We start from the raw sequence: 17,397 nt of genomic DNA, 5'->3' as shown, positions 1-17,397 counted from the left end.
GGAGAAGAACTTTCTTAAAAATAGCCAGAAATGGGTTAACAAAAAAAAAAAATCTCAACAAACAGAAAACCCAGCAGCCTATAAAGGAGGCTTTTTTTTTTAAACTTTACCAAGCAGTTTAGCAGTTGGAGGAGATAGTTCAAAGGCAAGTAGTCATCCATCCAAGAGAAACAAGTTAAAATGAAACATATAACCAAAGAGAACTGGAAACAGTCATTTGACCTTGAACCAACTGTTTCATTTAACACAGTTTAGTTATAAAGGAATATAATTATATAGCAAGCCCTATGTAAACACCATCCAGATTAACAATGCCATCTCCCCAAAACCCTCTACATAACCCTTCCAAAGTCCCTCTCCTTTCCCAATAAAGGTAAACATTGCCCTTACTTTTATGTCAATCATTTCTTTATAGCTTCATCAACTAAGTATGTATCTCTAATATTCAAATTTAGTTTTTTCTCATGCAGTTTAAAAAACTGAGATATAATTCACATATTATAAAATCCAATATTTTAAAGTGTACAGTTTAGTGGTTTTTAGTGTATTCACAAAGTTGTACAATTATCATCATCATTATCTACTTCCAGAACATTTTTATCACTCAAAAAGGAAACTGTCGCTGTTAGCAATCATTCCTGATTCTCCTCTCCCCACCATGGTCCTGACAAACCACTATTCTACTTTCTGTTTCAATGGAATTGCCTATGCTGAACAATTCATAGAAACGGAGTCATAAAAATAAGTGGCTTTTCATGTTCTAATTTGTCTATTTTTAAACTTAATATAAAAACAATGCCAAGCTGTTTTTGTAAAATCTTTGTAACAATTCATACTTCCACTAAGGTGTTTAAGGATTACCAGTGTTTCATATACTTAGTTACACTTGGTTTTTTCACTTCTAGCCATTTTTGGTGGTCAAATAATGGCATTTCATTGTGATTTTATTCTGCATTTCCATAATTACTAAAGAGATTAAAGTATCTTTAGTATTGGGGGTTCCCTGGGTGGCTCAGCGGTTTAGCGCCTGCCTTCAGCCCAGGTCATGATCCTGGAGTCAGGGATCGAGTCCTACATTGGGCTCCCTGCATGGAGCCTACTTCTCCCTCTGCCTGTGCCTCTGCCTCTCTCTTTCTGTGTCTCTCATGAATAAATAAAAGCTTTAAAAAGTATTTATTAGCTATTTGGATTGCTTTTGTTAACTAACTCCTATTTAAGTCTCTTGGCTATTTTCCAGTCATACTATTTTTTTATTTTATTGATTTGTTAGAATTCTCTAAATGTCTAATCCAAGCCCTTTGCCAGTTTTAGCACGATAATTATCTTCTCCTATCTTGTGGCTTACTTTCTCTCAATATCTTTTGATGACTATAAATTCTTACTTTTAAGGTAGTCAAAAGTATTAACCTTCTCCTTTATGGCCTTAAAAAAATTCCCTTTATGTTCTTTTTTTTTTAAAAAGATTTTCTTAATTTATATACACACACACACACACACACAGAGGCAGAGATGTGGCAGAGGCAGAAGCAGGCTCCATGCAGGGAGCCCAATGTGGGACTCGATCTAGGAGTCCGGGATCATGCCCTGAGCCAAAGGCAGCTGCTCAACTGCTGAACCACCCAGGCGTCCCTCTTTCTCCATTTCTAACACTCAATTACATCTTGAAAATGGCAATGGTCTCCTAACTGTCTTGCAACTGTCAGTGTATCCTTACTTTTGTACGCCCAAGCGCCCTGGACATATATTTAGTATAGTCCTTAACATCTTTATTAGGTGAAACTTGACTACCCCCCTGAATACACAGCTTTCCCTACAGCTTTCTCAAGTAATAACTGTTTGGTTTCACACATCCCTTTGTATCACCAGCCCTAGAGATCGGTAAGTATTCTGCTGGCTCCTTATGTTCTCTTCCAGGTACTCTCCAGCCCAACACATTGAATTACCCATATCCATATCTAGAAGGCATGCCAAATTTAATATATTTAAGAGTCCCATGGATTGGAGATCCTGGAATCAAATGTTTGGTTTTGGGGAGATGGGGTTTCTAGGTGGCACAAGGTAGAAAGATTGGAGGTAGTGCTTAGAAAATAACAAGAAGAATGTAACTAAAATTATGCAGACACAGTCTAAGTAACTAAGGGAATATGGAGAAGAAGCTCACTGGAAGACAGGAGTTCAAATAACTGAAAGTTCTAAGAACTGAAAAAGCAATGAGTGTATTCAAACCATCAAGAATAACACGAGTTAGAAGTGAAGAGTAATAGAGTCAAAAGCTAAGATTTTTACAACTACAATGATAGGTAGGTAGTAATATAATTTAATAGTATAAGATTCCAAGTTTGGGGATATTAAGAAAAAGAGAAGGAGAACAATAAAAAGGTAAGGAAGACACCTCCTCTTCCTTTGGTATAAGGTAAGAGCTAACACTTGAGAGGGCTGTGGGACAATCTGTTCTAACCCCTCCCTCTCCTACAGGATTCCATTAGAATGAGACTGAGCATATAAGAGATTTTGCTGATAATAAATTCTAGAAGGTACACTGGAAGGGTTTCAAGAGTCAGAGAGGGTTGAGAAAAAGGGACAAAACGGAATATTCAGAGACTTAGAGTAATTAAGGAGATGGGAGAGGAGGGTGCCAGGGGATTCCTCTAGCGACTGATATAAACAAATAAAGGATAATGAAATTAGCCCTAGTGGATTCAAGGAAGATAGAGTTCGGAGGCTGCAAGTGTTAAGGAGTAAAGAGGAATGAATTATTGGGGCTTGCTCCAAAGGCTCAAGGAAGTCATCCTCTAAGTTCCAGTATACTACTTTAAAATCAAGCGATATTTAACAAATATGCATGCCCCCTGACTTGTTAATCCTACTCCAAAAATGTATACAGTATATCCCATGACTCAGCAATTTCATCTTTACATATACAGAGAGTCTGTAAAAACATAGTTCAACTCTGTAGTACCATCAACTGGTCATAACTGACATCTATAGATTACTTAATCCAATGACAGCAGAACACACATTCTTCTCAAGACCACAGGGAGCATTCACCAAGATAGACCACATTCTGGGCCATAATGCACATCTTAACAAATTTAAAAGAACAGAAATCACACAATATCTATTTTCAGATCACAGTGGAATTTAAACTAGTAGTCAATAACAGAAGATAACTGGAAAATCACAAAATACTTGGAGATTAAAAATGTATCTTAAAATAACACATGGGTCAAAGAAGAAATCTCAAGATAAATTAATTAAAATATATTTTGAACTAAATGAAGATGAAAACATAGCTTACCAAAATCTGGGAGATACAGTAAATCACAGCTTTGAGAGAAATTCTAGCATTAAATGCATATATTAGAAAAGAAGATCAAAAATTAATCATCTAAGCCTCCACCTTAAGGAACTAGAAAAAGCAAATTAAGTCTAACATAAATAAAAGAAATAATAAATGGTAGAGGAGAACTTGATGAAATAAAAAACAGAAAATCAATGTGGGACCCAGGAAATTTAACAAAAATCCCCTACCCCTGGACAAGCAGAGCAGGACTAACTCCATTTTGTGCTACACCTGCCACCTCCTGTATGACATCCAACATGACCTGCTTATTGCTTAAGGCACTGCCCCACCCTAGTCAAGCCGCTGGGCACACCCTAATCAGAATTTGGCTCATAACAATGTAACTCTGCCTTGTGCCTGCCAAAACTGCTTGCCAATTCTGACCAAAGTAATAGGCCAGCTCAAATGGATACTATAGGGTAAGATGTAATTCAGTTGGCCACCTGCGTGTGGACCGACATGACTGTGCAACTTTCTGCGTATCCCATTGGCCACTGGCCCCTATAAAGCTGCTAAGCCTCTTAGTCTCGGGGTCCAAGTCCCTGCTCCGCTGTGTCAGGTATACTTGGACCCAAGCTCAAGCTTGTAAATAAACCCTCGTGTGTTTGCATCGATGTCCGCTCCTTGGTGGTTTCTTGGATTCACAATCTTGGGCACAACAATCAACAGAGAAAAGTCAACAAAACTAAAAGCTGGTTCTTTGAGAAGACCAACAAAATGTATAAACCTCTGGCCAGGCTAAGAAAAAGAGAAAGACACAAATAACTAATTTTAAAAATTAAAGGAGGAACATCACTCTAGATTCTATGGACATTAAGAGGATGATAAAACAATGTTATGAACAGCTCCAGGCCCGTAAATTGGATAACCTAGATTAAACAGACCAAATCGGGATCCCTGGGTGGCGCAGCGGTTTGGCGCCTGCCTTTGGCCCAGGGCGCAATCCTGGAGACCCGGGATCGAATCCCACGTCGGGCTCCCGGTGCATGGAGCCTGCTTCTCCCTCTGCCTGTGTCTCTGCCTCTCTCTATCTCTCTGTGACTATCATAAATAAATAAAAATTTAAAAATAAATAAATAAATAAACAGACCAAATCCTTAAAAAACAAAATCTACCAAAGCTCAGGCAAGAAACAGATAATCCAAATAGGCTTATATTAAAGAAATTTAATCAATAATTAATAACCTTCTGAAACAGAAAGCACCAGGTCCAGATATGTTCAATAGTGAATTCTATCAAACATTTAGTAAGAAGTTATACCAATTCCCCACAATCTCTTCCAGAAGATGGAAGCAGGGGGAACTTACTCTCTGAGGCCACCATTATCCTAATACCAAAACCAGACAAAGATATTACAAGAAAAATATACTATAGACCATTATCTCTCAAGAAAGATGGAAAATCCTCCAGAAAATATGAGAGAAACCAAAGCCAACAATGCCTAAAAGAAATTATACATCATAACCAAGGAGGATTTATCCCAGGTATGCAAGGCTGCTTCAACATTTGAAAATCAATTAATGTAACCATCAAATCAACAAGCTAAAGAAGCAAAATCAAATGATCATGTCAACATATGCAGAAAAAGCATTTGACAAAATCCAAGACCCATTCATGGTTTAAAAAACTCTCAGCAAATTAGAAATATAAGGAAAATTCCTCAACTTGATAAAGAACATTTACAAAAAAAAAAAAAAAAAAAAACCTTAAAGCTAACATCATACTTAATGGTGAGAAACTTGAAGCTTTCCCACCAAGTAGTACCTTCTCACCGCTGCTTTTCAATATTGCAATGGAAGTCCTACCTAATACATTAAGACACAGAAATAAAAGGTATACAGATTGAGAAGGGAGAAATAAAACTTTGTTCACACATGACCTGATAACCTATACAGAAAATCTGCAAAAACAAAACAAAACAAAACAAAAAACCTCCTAGAATAAACTATTATAGCAAAATTGCAGGATACAAGGTTAATGTACAAAAGTCAACACTTGTGCTTGCTTCAGCAGCACATATACTAAAATTGGAATGATACAGAGAAGATTAGCATGGCCCCTGCGCAAGGATGACACGCAAATTCGTGAAAAGTCAACACTTAATGCTATCAATAACATGGAATTTGAAAGTAAAAACATGTTACCATTCACATTACTACTCTCCAAAAATGAAATAGTTATATCTAACAAAATATGTATAGGATCTATATGAGGAAAACTACAAAACTCTGATGAAAGATATTTAAAAAGAACTACATAAATGGAGAGATATGCCATGGTCATAGACAGGGGGACTCAATATTGTCAAGATGTCAGTTCTTCCCAACTTGATCTATGGAATCAACATAATCCCAATCAAAAGTCCAGCAACTTATTTTGTGTATGATGACAAACTGATTCTAAAGTTTATATGGAGAAGCAAAAGACCCAAAATAGCCAACTCAGTATTGAAGAAAAAGAAGAAAGTCAGATAATTAATGCTACCTAACTTCAAGATTTACTGTAAAGCTATGGTAATCAAGACTATATGGTAAGTAAAAAAAGACAAATTAATGGAATGGATTAGAGACAGAACAAAAACTGTCAGAAACAAATCCACATAAATATAGTCAATTGATCTTTAACAAAGGAGCAAAAGCAAACAAAACAAAAACAAAAAATCCACCAAAACACTAGTCTTTTCAACAAGTAGTGATGGAATAACTGGACGTCTACATGCAAAGAAATGAACCTACAGACCTTCATAAACATTAAAACTGATCACAGACCTAAACATAAAACGCAAAACTATAAACTTCTTGAAAGGTTAACACTGGAGAAAACCTTGATGACCCTAGGTATGGCAATGACATTTTAGACATAATACCAGGGGTACCTGGGCAGCTCAATTGGTTAAGCGTCTGGCTCTTGCTTTTGGCTCAGGTCATGATCTCAAGGTCCTGAGATCAAGCTCCATCTGATAAAAGAGTGTTATCCAAAATATACAGAGAACACAGAAAACTCAATGGAAAGAAAACAAACAACCTGATTAAAAAAATAGGCAAAAGATGTAAACAGACACCTCAGCAAAGAAGATGGCAAGTGTGCATATGAAAAGATGTTTTTTTCTGCCTATGCCTCTGCCTCTCTCTGTGTATCTCCCATAAATAAATAAATAAAATTTTTGAAATAAAATAAAATTTAAAATAAAAATAAAGCTCTTTTCACACGGCCCCAGATGCCTGGAGCCATAACACACTCTCCATATACCAGAACAGAGGCCACAGCCCAGGATATATACTTGGCCCCAAAATATGTACAAAACCAAACAAAAGGAATGTTGTCAGGTCAAGGCAAGAAACAACTAAGAATCAAAAACAGACTGAATATATTCTCCCATAGAAAGCATGCTCATGAACTCTCTATGCCTTAGTTAACCAAGTGAAGTGACAATGTCATATGCCGAACCACACAAAGTGAGAAGTAGAACAGAAATGAGGTGTCACTGGCCACTCTTTCATTCCATCTTTCTTAACCTTCAAGCACTCACCTGTGTGGCCATGGAGTGGTGAGTGTGGCCGTGGTAGTGTAGGTGATGTGCTAGAGGTCACAATCAAACTCTTGCGGTTACTTGTCCGACAACTGCAATGAAAACAGAATGTCAGTTATAACAGGTTCATCAGCTCAGAGAACTTAAATGGCTATTGAGGAACAAAAGAGTGACATTATTCCATGGGCTGAGCAGCATACTACTTTAAGCTGAAATGGGTCAGCAAATACTGTTTGCCTCAGAAAGATTTCATAATTCATAGTGTTCTGCCTTAGAATAACTCGTCACAGTCTTGACTTTTATCTTGTATTGCCACTGCACTTTTCTAATGTTTAGGTTTTACTTCCTAAGCAAACTCAAGGAGTTCCTCTAAAGGTAACAACCATGATTCAATTGTACCTAAAGAATGGTCATGGTACATTTGATTTAGAAAACAAAAAACACATTCTCCTATCTCTTAAAAAAGTAATGTTCCTGCCATTAAAAATGAAACCATTAATTTAACCCATGAAATCTATTATTTTAAAACTGCTTAAGAATTAAGTAATAAGTTCATTTCACCATAAATTTCAAAACAGGCCTGAGTTCTTTCTAAAAACTATCTTTCTATAGCATGTTAATGCCTGAGGTTTTTTCTTGTGGTTGGAAAAAACCAAATCATCATGAAAAGCCATTTCGTGCTATACCTGCTAGTGAAAATGTGCACAAATTTATGTGAAAGGCATTAGGGAAACTTGCTATTTATATTCATCCAAGTAAATATTTACCAAATACCTACTTTACACCAGGCACTGCTCTAGATGCTAGGGAAGTGATAGGAAATAAGACAAAGTCTCTGTCCTCAAACTAGAATACTGCTGAGAAGAAAAATAAAGAGAGAAGGGTGGAGGAAGTGGAATGTTCAAAAAATAGTAAAGTGGGTGACAAGAGGGAAGAACTATAGGAAAAGGAGTAAGTTATAAAGGCCATAGGGGGTAGGTCACACCCAGACTCTGCAGGTCTGGTAGACTGCCATAAAGAACTACTGGAAATGTGACAAGAAACCACTGAAAGGATTGAGATCAATCTCAAGGACAAGATTATGATTAGAAATAATAAGCACTTTTCCCTAAGAAACCATCAGGACGAATCTAATCCTGTCTCACAGCCCTCATTACCTCCATCACCATCACATGCTCCAGATTCTCTTTCTCTAATTTGACAGAGTCTGCATCTATTCTCTGATCTTTCAACAAAAAATAGCTTACACTGTGCCTCCATGAACTCATTCTGTCGTCAGCAAACTCCCTATATTCAACTTCTTTGTTCAACACTCACTTTAAATTCTAGTTCTAACTGAAATCTTGCTTAACTCCCCTCTCAGTGCGCGCGCGCGCACACGCACGTCACCACATTCCTGGTGAAATCCCAATACTTTTAAACCCAACTTTCCACCTATTTTACAACGGCACTCAGGCAGCTGAAGGCGACTAAAGAAAAACCCACAATATGTTGGCCAGTATCTCTTTATATTTATGTTGATAACTGTTAAGTGAGTCTCCTTAACCATACTACAGTTACCTAGGCAGTGTGTACTCACTCTCCAAGACAACCAACTCTCTGAACCTCCAGCAGCACTCCTTCCCCAAATGTCACCCTCCTCTGCTGACTTTGCTTTTAATTCAACTGAGGGTAAAAAGAAACAACACAGGAGCATCTGGCTAGCTCAATGGTTGAGCATCTATCTGCCTTTGGCTCAGGTCATGATCCTGGGGTCTGAGAATTGGGCCCCACATCAGGCTCCCTGCAGGAAGCCTGCTTCTCCCTCTCCCTATGTCTCTCTGTGTGTATCTCTCATGAATGAATAAATAAAATCTTTAAAAAACACACACACACAAAAATACTTCATATTCTGTTGTACAAATCTATTAGCCTAAATTTGTATTCATATACTCTACAAGAGCAGAAGGAAAGATCATGTTCCTATTGAAGGCAACTCCCCTGACTCTCCTCTTTAAGTCTGTACCCTACACTGCCCTCCCTCCCCTATGCCATGAACTTCTACTTCCTGCTAAATCATTCCCATCATAATAAAAACATGCTGCCGTTTCTTCCATCTTACAAAAATAAAATAAAATCTTTCCTAGACCTCCCTAGACTTTGTGCAGTTCTTTGCTCCTGTGTTCAGGAAAGATCCCATGTGGGGGTTCTGTACTTGTCATCTTCATACCTTCATTTCCTATTCTCTCCTCAGCCCACTGTAGATTAGTCATCCCCATTCTGCCATTGAAACCATTGCTATCAAAATCACCAATGAGTTTGATCTTCATCTTATGTAACCTCTCAACATAACATCATTTATACTTTTAACTCCTTCTTTAATTTTTTTTAAAATTGGGATATAATTCAGTCAATAAAATACAGATCTTAAGTGTTCTGTTAAATGAGATAATTATATACAATCCATATAACAACATTGAAAACAAAAGACAGAATAATTCTATTACCTTGGAAAGTTCCCATGTGCCCTTTCCAGTCAACCCCTTGTCTGCCAACCCCTTTCTTCTATCATGTGGTATTAATTTTGTTTGTTGAATTGTACATTGTGTATTTTTGTGTGTGTTTGGCTTCTTTTGTTCAACCTAATATCTGTGTGACTTCCTGAGATATTTTTCTTTGCTTAGTTTCTAGGACACGATGATTTCCTGGCTTTCTTCCACCTCACTAGCTGCTCATCTTTTATTCTCCTTTGCTAGTTCCTTCTCTTCCTGACCTCTAAATCATTTAGTACTCTGGGGCTCAGATATGAAACATCTTTTTTCCCTCCCTACATTGACTCCCTAACCATTTTTTTTTTCCAGTTTCATAGTTTTTTAGAGAGGACAGAGTTCGACCAGGGGGTTGGGTCAAAAGGGCAAAGGGAGAGGAAGAGAGAGAATCTTAAGCAGGTTCCACACCTGGCACAGACCCTGATATGGGCCTTGATCTCATGACCCTGAGATTATGACCTGACCCCAAATCAAGAGTCAGACACTGAAACAACTAAGCCATGCAGGCACCCCTCCAGTTTCATAGTTTTTAATCTTTGATGTTGATGATGCCCAGCGTTTTATAGATAACTCTGCGCTCTCTCCTGTGAGTGTAAGACTCCTATATCAAGTGCATATTTGACATCTCTAACTAGATGTCTTTTTTTTTTTTTAAGATTTTATTTATTTATTCATGAGAGACACAGAGAGAGAGAGGCAGAGACACAGGCCGAGGGAGAAGCAGGCTCCATGCAGGGAGCCCGATGTGGGACTCGATCCCGGGTCTCCAGGATCACACCCCAAGCCGAAGGCGGCGCTAAACCACTGGGCCACTGGGGCTGCCCTCTAACTGGTTGTCTTAAAAGGCATCTCAAACTAACATTTCCAAAACACAGCTCTTGAATTTCCCCTCTAAAATCTGCTGCTCCTCCCTAAATTGCATTATCTCATTGCATGGCACCACCATTCATCCAGATGTTTAGGCAAAACCTATGAATCACTGCTCATTCTCTTTTCTTCACAGCCAAATCCCAAACAATCAGCAAGTTCTGTGGAATTATACCTTAAAAATATATCCTGAGTGCAAGCCATTCTCATTACCTCTGATACTACTACTACTCCAGTTCAAGTCTATAAAAGATTTCTGAATCATTTTCATTCCATTTTGGTGCTTCTTGCCTACCTGCCTACTACCAGTCTATTCTTCATCTATCAGCCACAGTAATATTTTAAAAACCATAGATGAAATCATGTGAATTCCTTCTTTAAAAAACTCCAATGGTGGGGTACCTGGGTGGCTCAAGTAATTAACCATCTGACTTGATTTCAGCTCCTGGGATAAAGCCTCAAGCTGGGCTCCATACTCAGTGGGAAGTCTGCTGGAGATTCTCCTCTCTTCTCCCTCTGCTGCTCCCCTCGAGCTCACTTGCTATCTCTCAAATAAATAAATAAATCTTAAAAATGAAACAAAAACAAAACCTCCAATAGCTTCCCATCACATTTGGAATATAATTCAAACTCTTTACTATGGCCAAAATGATTCTACTATAAAGATTTTTTAAGTTAAGGGTCTTTGGTAAGAGTTTGTCTTTCGGGTTTTCTTAAAAAGAAATATCCCTATGCTTATCCAGCCCCTTGTTCTAAGGGCAAATAAGATACAAATATTCTCAAGAAAATAAACTCTAGGTCCTTCAGTTTTGAACATGAGGAATTTTACAAAGCATATATATGAAACTATACTTGGAAGGCTTACCCAGACCCTTGGAAGGCTTACCCAGAACAAGGGAATCCTCACTTGAAAGATATCTCAGAAACCCAATTTCCTCAACAATTAACACCCTTCCTCCTTGACTTACACAATTATACCAAACTTTTAGAAAGTATAAGCTCAAATGAGGTTTTGTATAAATTCTCCTTTATTCTTTCAAGCAGGAAAATGTCTCTCTTTTCTTTGCACTCCTTTAGTACTTGTGGCTTATCCTACTCACAGTCTTAGTGTCACTGTGGCATGGTAGAAAGACAGTAGGGCCTTGCAATTAGAAGGTCTGAGTTTGAAACTGGCTGTTTGACCTTGAACAAGCCTCATAAATTCTTATGCTCTGGTGTTCTCAAATATAAAATGAATATAATATAAATCTTACTTGTCATTCTGGACTCCTTTCTTTTATATATCAACCCATCATAAATTTCATTGGCCTTAACATCAAAATATATCCAAATCTGATCATTTCTCACTTCTGTCACCACTACTATCTTGAATCAAGCCACCATCATCTTTTATCTGAATTAAGTAAAATAACTTCCTCATTGGTATTCCTGCTTCCACTCTTATTCCCCTGGAATCTATTCTCAACAAGACATCCTTTAAAATATAAATCAGAAAAGACTCTACTTCCAATCATGACAGAGTAACAGATAATATATTTACCCTCTCACCTTATATAATAAGCTAGACAGGAAGGAAGGAAGGAAGGAAGGAAGGAAGGAAGGAAGGAAGGAAGGAAGGAAGGAAGGAAAAAGAGAGAGAAAGAATGAATTTTTAGACCTTGGACAAGTAGTAATTCAGGACAGTGGTCGCTAAGAGAAGTAGAACAAACAACACAAGTCCTATGATTACCTGAGCTTACTATTTGAAAAGACTTCCCAGCAACAGTGCAGGGAAGAGGTAATCTAATTTTTTTTTAATTTTTTATTTATTTATGATAGTCACAGAGAGAGAGAGAGAGAGGCAGAGACACAGGCGGAGGGAGAAGCAGGCTCCATGCACCGGGAGCCTGACGTGGGATTCAATCCCGGGTCTCCAGGATCGCGCCCTGGGCCAAAGGCAGGCGCCAAACCGCTGCGCCACCCAGGGATCCCGGGAAGAGGTAATCTGCACAGAGCCTGGCCGTCTCCCTGAGTTGAGAAATCTACCCAAGAAAAGGAGGTGAAAATTCCTCAGTATACACATAGGGTCAGGAACAGTTTATGTTCCTACCAGTCAAAAGGGGAAAACCTCATTATTCATGGGACAGTCCCCCAAAAATTTTAGTCCTAAATTGACACTCTGGTCTTACCTAACAAAGCTTAAAAGCAATCTTGAAAAAAGATCAAACTATTTCCAAGTAACTTAACTGTATCCCAGAACAAGGCTCAAATATATTGAAAAGAATAAAAATGACATATCTGATAAAGGGTTAATATCCAAAAAAATAAAGAACTTATAAAACCCCATTCCCAAAAAAGAAATAATCCAGTTAAGAAATGGGCAGAAGATATGAACATTTTCCCAAAAAAGACATATAGATGCCCAATGGACACATGAAAAGATGTTCAACATCACTAATCATTAGGGAAATACAAATCAAAACCACAATGAGATACCACCTCACACCTGTCAGAATGACTAAAATTAACAACACAAGAAACAACAGGTGTCAATGAGGATGCACAGAAAGGGGAACCCTCTTTCACAGTGGGAATGCAAACTGGTGTGGCCACTCTGGAAAACAGCATGGAGGTTCCTCAAAAAGTTAAAAATAGAACTACCCGACTATCCAACAATTGCAGTACTAAATATTTACCCAAAGGATCCAAAAATACTAGTTTGAAGAGATTCGTGAAGTCTGATGTTACAGCAGCATCGTCAACAATAGCCAAATAATGGAAAGAGCCCAAATGTTTATCAACAGATGAACGGATAAAGAAGAGGTGGTGTACATACAAATGGAAGCTTACTCAGACATAAAAATTAAATATTAATTTTTATTAAATTTTATTTAATAAATTTATTAGATTAAATATTGCCATTTGCAACAATGTGGATAAAGCTAGGTACTCTGCTAAGCAAAATAAGTCAGTCAGAGAAAGACAAGTATCACGATTTCACTCATATGTGGGATTTAAGAAACAAAACAAAAGGGGATTCTTGGTGGCTCAGTTGGTTAAGGGTCTGCCTTCAACTCAGGTCATTATCCTGGGACTGAGACCTGTGTTAGGCTCCCTGCTCAGTGGGAAGCCTGCTTCTCCCTCTCCCTCTGCTGCTCCCCCTTGCTTGTGCTCTCTTACTCATTTCTCTCTCTCTCTCTCTCTCTCTCTCTCTCTCAAGTAAATAAAAATCTTAAATAAAAAAGAAATCTGGATCCACACAAAGGAAAGCAAAGCATCAGAAATGCTGAATATGTACATAAATATAAATCTTGTTTTTATTTTTTAAATCACTTTCAAGGATAATTGAATTTAAAAGATATATATAATTTACCGTGGGCTTTACAAGCATATGTAGATATAAAATGTGGGACGGCCACAGCACAAAGGCTTGGAAGGAAGAATGGAAGTATATCACTATGAGGCTCTTACATTAAATGTGAAGTGATCTAATATTGCTTGAAGGTAAACTGTAACGATTAAAATTTTATACTATAAACACTAATGCAACTATTTAAAAAAAGGTATAGTTAATAAGCCAACAAAGGAAACAAAATGGAACCATAAAATATACTCAATCTAAAAAAAGGCAAAAAAAAGAAGAAAGAAAAAAACTAGTACAGTTGGGCAAAACGGATAACAAATAGTAAGAATAGATTGAAGCCAATTACACCAATAATCACATAAAATATAAGTGTTCTAAATACATATTTAAATCACTTCAGAGACTGTCACACTGAACAAAATAGCAGACCAAATTACATGCTGTTTATTATTTATGACAGCCCAAAACTAGAAACCACTTCAAATATCCACAGACGTGAATGCTAAATCATAATATATCCACACAGTGGACAAACTATTCAGTAATAAAAAGGAATGAATTACTAAGTCACACAATGGATGAAGCACAAAGTGATTATGCTGAAATCATAAAAGTACATATTGAATGATTCCATTTATATTATATTTAAGAAAATGCTAACTAACCTATAATGACCTCAAATTAGTGGCTGCCTAACCAGAGGCAGGAGAGGGATTATAAAGAGGCATGTGGAAATTTAGGAGATTTAGAGATATGTTATCCTGACTGTCATAATGGTTTCACAGATGTATACATATATCAAACCCCATCAAATTGTACTTATTTTTTTTATTTTTTAAAAAAATTTTACTTATTTATTCATAAGAGACACAGAGAGAGAGGCAGAGGCACAGGCAGAGAGAGAAGCAGGCTCCCCGCGAGGAGCCCAATGTGGGGCTCAATCGCGGACCCCAGGATCATGTCCTGAGTCAAAGGCAGACGCTCAACTGCTGAGCCACCCAGGCATCCCCAAATTGTACTTTTTAAACACGTATAATCTATTATACTTCAATCATACCTCAATAAAGCTGAAAAAAAAAATGTCTTTTTAAATAAGCAATATCAAAGTCAGTCTTCTGCTTAAAATTCTCCCTGTCTCACTGAGAGTAAACATCAATGTTCTTATAGCAGCCTACAAGGCTTTTACGTGGTCTTCATCTCCATTTCCTGTTACTCTGCTCCAGACACATGGGCCTCCTCTTTTTTCTTAGACTAGGCCAAGCATGCCACTGCCTCCAGGCCTTTACAAATGTTATTTCCTTTGTCTGTTTCCCCAGATAGCCTCATGGCTTGCTCCTGTACCAACTGCAGGTCTTTGCTCAAGTGTAGTCTTCTCAATGAATTTTCCCCTAATCACTCTATTTAGAAATATAACCTCCTTCCCAAACTCTCTATCTTCCCTTCCCAATGTATTTTTTTCAGCAGAACTTACCACTAACATACTATATATTTTGCAAATTCATTTTGTTGTCTCTCTTCCCATTAGAATCGAAGCTCCATGAGGTCAAAAACTTGTGCATGCTTTGCTTACTGCTGTATTCCTCAACTCCTAGAACAATGCCCAGCACATGGCAGGCTCTCAAAAAAAAAAAAAAAAAAAAAAAGTTGAATGAATGAATATGATTTGTTACAAGGATTAAAAAATATTTGTTGAATGAATGGATGAATATGATTTGTTAATAAAAGAAGATATTTGTATACTGGCATGTGTAAGGTATATCAAACGATTATGTCTAAACTCCTTGTATGAAAATGAAGATCTCTTGACACTGCAGGGACAGATAACTGATTCTAATTTCATTTGCTATGATCTTATTTAAAATTTAAAACAAAATACAAAACACTAAAGATCATATTTCCAGGCCACATGCCTTTTTATGAAGGTACACATAATCTCAATTGGCAAATCTGCAACAGCTGCTAGGGGAAAAAAAGGTCAGACACCATGACTCAGCTGGGATCCAAAACAAGGAACTGGCTAATTTTTCCATTTCAACAGTTTCTGGCCATTTCCCCAGGATCCTAGAAGATAAAGAACAGGTCTTAATTCTTTCATCCCAGTAAGATGAAAGTATTGTATGTTTACAGTCAGCCACGCTATCTCTTAGCTGATGAGAGGAAACCTAGAAGCTCCCTGAGCTGATGCTCTGCTGCCTATTTCAAGGATTGGGTTAAACCAGACTGCTGTTCAGTACCATCCCAGTCACTTGGTCACTTGGATCAAGACCTGGCATTTCACTTTCCTATATGCTTCACCTAGTCATCTCAATGGATAGTAGGATCAACGACTAAAGCACCCTTTGCAATCTCTGTGATACTGTTGAACTGTGGCCACATTTGGAGAGATCTCAGCCTTCAAAAATTCTTCCCTCCATCAACTAGCAGGTATGCAAATCTGACCCTCCCCCCCACTCTCCTCCATGCAGGAGCTGCTGCAAACCCATTCAGGAGGTCTGTTTCCCAGTCTGAAGCAACAGAGTATGAAGTAGAATGAATAGTTGCAGACCCCTTCACCTCTCCAATCTCGAAATCCCAAAAGTCCAGCTGCTCAGAGAAACTTGAGAGAACTCAGTAATTGGCTAACATGTGGCTATTTTCAGAATTTAGAGTGAGGAAAAGCCCACTTCTGGTTCTTCTATAAAATATAGAAGAATCTGGAGGTCATTTAAGGTCAAGGACTTTCAGATGTTATTTCAGAGTAACATCCATGACAATGTCCCTGTGCAGACTGAGAAACTAGACTTCCAAATTTATTCTGAGGTCAGTATTATAGCTACCAAAACCTGGCAAAAACACTACAAAAAAGGGAAAACTACAGGCCAATATCTCTGATAAACATAGATGCAGAAATCTGCAACAAAATATTAGCTAATCAAATCCAACACATCAAAAAAAAAGCCACCCACCACAATCAAGTGGCATTTATTTATTCTCAGGATGCAAGGGTGGGTGAATATTTGCAAATCAACCAATGTCATATATCACATCAGTAAGAGAAAGGACAAAAACCATATGATCATTTCAATAAATGCAGAAAAAGCATTTTTGTCAGCATAATATCCATTCATGAAAAAAACTTTCAACAAAGTAGGTTTAGAGGGAACATACCTCAACAAATTAAGGCTATATCAAAAACCCATAACAAACAGCATACTCAAAGGGGAAAACTGAGAGCCTTTCCCCTAAGGTCTGGAACAAGACAAAGATATCCACTCTCATCACTTTTATCCAACATAGTACTGGAAGTCCTGGCCACAGCAATCAGACAAGAAATAAAAAACCAAATTGGTAAGGAAGAAGGAAAACTTTCACTATTTGTGACGTGATACTATATATAGAAAACCCAAAAGACTCCACCAAAAAACTGCTAGAATGGAAAAATGAATTCAGTAAAGTCAGGATACAAAATCAATATGCAGAAATCTGTTGCATTTCTACACATCAATAATGAAGTAACAGAAAGAGAAATTAAGAAAATAATCCTATTAACAATTGTACCAAAAAGAATACCTAGGAACAAAATTAACAAAGGAGGTGAAAGACCTGTATTCTAAAAACCATAAAACATTGATGAAAGAAATTGAATATGACACAAACAAATTTAAAGATATTCCATGCTCGTGGACTGGAAGAATAAGTATTATTAAAATGTCCATACTATCCAAAGCAGTCTCCAGATTTAATGCAATCCTATCAAAATACCAACAGGGATACCTGGCTGGCTCAATCAGATCATGTGATTCTTGGT

The 17,397-nt window shown here is 37.5% G+C and overlaps 1 protein-coding gene and 1 non-coding gene across 13 annotated transcripts in view; one reads left to right on the top strand and one right to left on the bottom strand.

Moving 5' to 3' along the window:
- MAST2 (microtubule associated serine/threonine kinase 2) overlaps positions 1 to 17,397 on the bottom strand; it is a 217,768-nt gene that overhangs the window by 52,671 nt on the left and 147,700 nt on the right. For all 12 annotated transcript variants that reach the window (XM_041738478.1, XM_041738473.1, XM_041738474.1 and 9 more), the window contains one exon: positions 6,873 to 6,964. In XM_041738478.1, coding sequence (XP_041594412.1) covers positions 6,873 to 6,964 — 92 coding nt within the window. The remainder of the gene's footprint in view (positions 1 to 6,872; positions 6,965 to 17,397) is intronic.
- Positions 5,341 to 5,447, top strand: LOC121481728. Its single transcript, XR_005985386.1, has one exon. It is a non-coding gene; the product is annotated as a U6 spliceosomal RNA (small nuclear RNA).

Source organism: Vulpes lagopus, chromosome 23 (genome assembly GCF_018345385.1).
Source record: "Vulpes lagopus strain Blue_001 chromosome 23, ASM1834538v1, whole genome shotgun sequence".
Taxonomy (NCBI): domain Eukaryota; kingdom Metazoa; phylum Chordata; class Mammalia; order Carnivora; family Canidae; genus Vulpes; species Vulpes lagopus.
The sequence above is the reverse complement of the archived record's forward strand: the minus strand, read 5'-3'. Positions and strand labels throughout refer to the sequence as shown.